Genomic DNA, 3,409 nt, shown 5'->3' with positions numbered 1-3,409 from the left:
TAGCAGAATTTGGCAAGCTGCTGCTCACCAAACCTGCTTCCCCTTGCTGAGCTCATAGGTACAACATATTTCCCAGCCCTCTCTGTGCCTCAGTGGGGCCACGTGACTAGCCGTGGCCAGTGGAATGCAGGCAGGAGTGCTATAGGCCACTTCTAGGCCTGTCCCCTAAAACATTCGGTACAACTGTCCTCATGCGCTCTCTTCACTGGCCAGCTGAATAAGGAGAATTCAGTGGAGGAATCTGAGGCTCTCAAAGATAGTGGATTCAAGGGCAGGAAGACGCCTGGTCCTCGAATGACCATATGGATCAATGTCCTGTCCCTCACCCCCCCACACTGCTGACTGTGGAATAAACCTGTGTTGTGGGTTAAGCTATGGAGAACTAGCTGTTACAGTAGCTAGTGTGACTTGTCCTGGTGGTACAGATATTAAGGGCATTATATAAGTAATCACTTGACCAAGAAAGGACCACGTTAGGCAGCACTTAGTTATCTGATATATGTCCCACTCTTCAGAGAAACCTAATTTGCTTTTCCTCAACTGGAAGTTCAACCTCACTAGACTTTTGGGAAAATTACAGTGAGCTGCCAAGGGTGAGATAGAAGGAGGTGGGAAGAAGCTATTAAGACACTTCTTCAAATCAAACTGTCTTCTCTCTTAAAAAATTATACTGATTAGACACATGGGCAGTAGCCGGGGTATCTTTTTGCAGAGCAACTTGCAGGGAACCCTAACCAAACCCAGTTTGGAGATACCGAAAACTTACGGAGGCCACTGTGGTCGTCAACGTGCAGGGCACTTTTGTGCTTAATGTAGATAACGTGACAGCTACATTGTCTACGCTGTAGCTTGTGTTTCTCAATTTGGGGTTTTTATGAGTAGAAAATAATTTCTGAGCGTACTGAATACAATCCACTCTTAAGGGGGAGTTTTCCCCTTTTTCACTTGGCTCAGGAAAGTCAGACGAGCATCAGCTATACCACACTGTCAGGTCCTGCTACCACTGCCCAAATGGAGTGAAAGTAGTCACATTATACAGCAATAAACAAACATAAAATTGCAGTGAAACATTACCTGGCCAGCTAGCATTTCGTATAACAGGACGCCATACGCCCACCAGTCCACGGATTTCCCATACGGCTGATAAGCGATTATCTGTGTGAAAACAAACACATCAACTGCATTTAGTGGTCTATCAAACAGCCCCTGTTAAAACAGGTACATTAAGCAGGTAGGCATTCAGACACTCGGTCTATGCAAATAAGGTAACAGTGATAGTCATCTCTGATTCCTGCACCAAGGGAAGAGGGTCTTTCTAATGAGACACACCCAGAAATATCACCCCATGATCTACTGCCCCAAACCTGTTTTGGAACTCTTCTTCTGAATCCACCTGGAGACACAACAGCACTGTCTGATTTATTTTAAATATTTGAATAGAAAGCCTAGTGGGGATAGATGAAACGAGTTAGCAAAATGTAGGCAGCTGTTGAAGGTGGGTGATGGGGGCACAAGGACATCATTCTACTCTTTTCCCTACCTTTATGTCTATCAGTAGTACTAGAAAAACACCATAACCTCCTCATGGGGAAAGGAGTATTAATGGCTGGAATTTATAAGTGTGGCATGGCTTATGAAAACACTGGCCTCATGACCTCCGGGGTAGGCTGTGTACCTAGTGCATAGAATTCCCACTGATCATGCCCTAGGATTCGAGGTGAAGACATACTAACAGATACCACAACCATTCTGCCATTTTACATGCGAATTTGACTTTGAAATGTTCTAGGATATTTTTTGTTAATGGTCTAGTATGTGTAATTAGATGTCCCAGGACATAAGAAAACTTTCTGCATGTTAGCCTATTTCCATTCCCTTAAAGTATTACTAATACCTCTCCACGAAGAATACAAACTGCAAGCTCCTATCATTTGCCTAAGTGTGGGTGGCAACAAGGGGGTACACATTCGGATTTGGCAGCTTTGTAGTACATTTACTTGACAAGAAAATGATAACCATAGGAACTTACAAAGAATCTTTAATTTATTTTTAAAACTACATTTGTTCTTTACTGCATGTTCTTTTCTGAAAATTTGGAAACACACACACATACAATCGCAAAAAAAACCCAGAGTAAGTCTCCTATCTATTACCCAGAGATGAATGATGTTAATACTTTGATATATGTCACTCCAGTTTCCAGACCGGCAATGATTGGGTCAAATGAGCCTCATATTTTTATAACCTTTGATACAATGGCAAATTGCCCTCCAAAAGGTTTTTGACTAATTGACACCCCTATCTTATACCAGTTTCATTATATTTTCCATCACTAGATAAATAATTATACATGTATATATTTAACTCCACAAGTCACGCAAGCTTACTGAAGAAAAATTAGAAGGAAAAAACAAAAAGCTAAACAAATAAGAAGTTAAATTGCCTAGATTCTCACCACCCAGAAATATTAATAATCTTATTTTGATGTGAAACCTTTCAAACTTTTTTCTAGGTGTTGTATGTGTACATGCACATCTAAAGAAAAATAGCATCACACCAACCTGCTATCCTATAATCTGCTTTTAAAAATTTAAAAACATATCATGAGCATATCTGAAAAATACATGTAATTATTTCCTCAGGATGTATTTCTAAAAATAGAAATGCTGGGTCAAAATAAATGTTTTTGACTCAAAAAACATAGAGTCGTCTACTACCAAGGAAGCCTCGCCTGAGCCCACAGGTGAAGTTCTTTGTCCTGCGTTACCTTCCTACAGGATTGCGTCTTCTCCTTTACAGCAGTTACCAGAATCGCAATTAAATCATTCTTTGTTTAACAGCTAGTTCTAGGTAGATTAAAAGTTTTTTGAATGTATGGTCTGTGCTCATCCCTGTACCCTGAGTACCTAGGGGTTCCAGATACCATTACTATTTATTAGGCACCAGGCATCAGGAGGAGTCCCTGGGTGCTGCAACAGTTAAAGTGAAAGGTTGGAGGTTCGAGTCTACTCAGAAGTGCCTGGTGATCTACTTCTGAAAAATCAGCCACTGAAAACCCTATAGAGCAACATTTCTACTCTGACACATGTGGGGGCATCATGTGTCAGAATCGACTCGACAGCAACTGTTTTTCAGCATCAGGAGAAATGTTTAACAGACTTTGTCTCCTTAGCTTTTCCAATAACCCTATGAGGTAGGCAGTACAATTATTTTATAGAAGAAGAAACTGAGGTTAAGAAAGGTTAAGGAATCTGCCCAGGGGTTGCCCAGTTAGTAAGTAGCAGAGCAAGAGTTTGAATTGAGGATTTCCTGCTCTGGAATCTGTACTAGATGATGCTATGAGAGCTCAGCTGGAACTGCCAAAAGCATGGTGGGAACACACTCCCTGACATGTGGAAGCCAGACGTAC

At 41.3% G+C, this 3,409-nt stretch overlaps 1 protein-coding gene across 1 annotated transcript in view; it reads right to left on the bottom strand.

Annotated features, from left to right (window-relative positions):
• Positions 1 to 212: 212 nt before the first annotated feature.
• PRKCA (protein kinase C alpha) overlaps positions 213 to 3,409 on the bottom strand; it is a 439,560-nt gene continuing 436,363 nt past the window's right edge. The window contains exon 14 of the mRNA XM_004374198.2: positions 213 to 1,155. Within this exon, the coding sequence (XP_004374255.1) occupies positions 1,027 to 1,155 (129 nt within the window). The 3' untranslated portion in view covers positions 213 to 1,026. The remainder of the gene's footprint in view (positions 1,156 to 3,409) is intronic.

This window comes from Trichechus manatus, unplaced genomic scaffold, assembly GCF_000243295.1.
Source record: "Trichechus manatus latirostris isolate Lorelei unplaced genomic scaffold, TriManLat1.0 scaffold00028, whole genome shotgun sequence".
Lineage (NCBI taxonomy): Eukaryota > Metazoa > Chordata > Mammalia > Sirenia > Trichechidae > Trichechus > Trichechus manatus.
The sequence above is the reverse complement of the archived record's forward strand: the minus strand, read 5'-3'. Positions and strand labels throughout refer to the sequence as shown.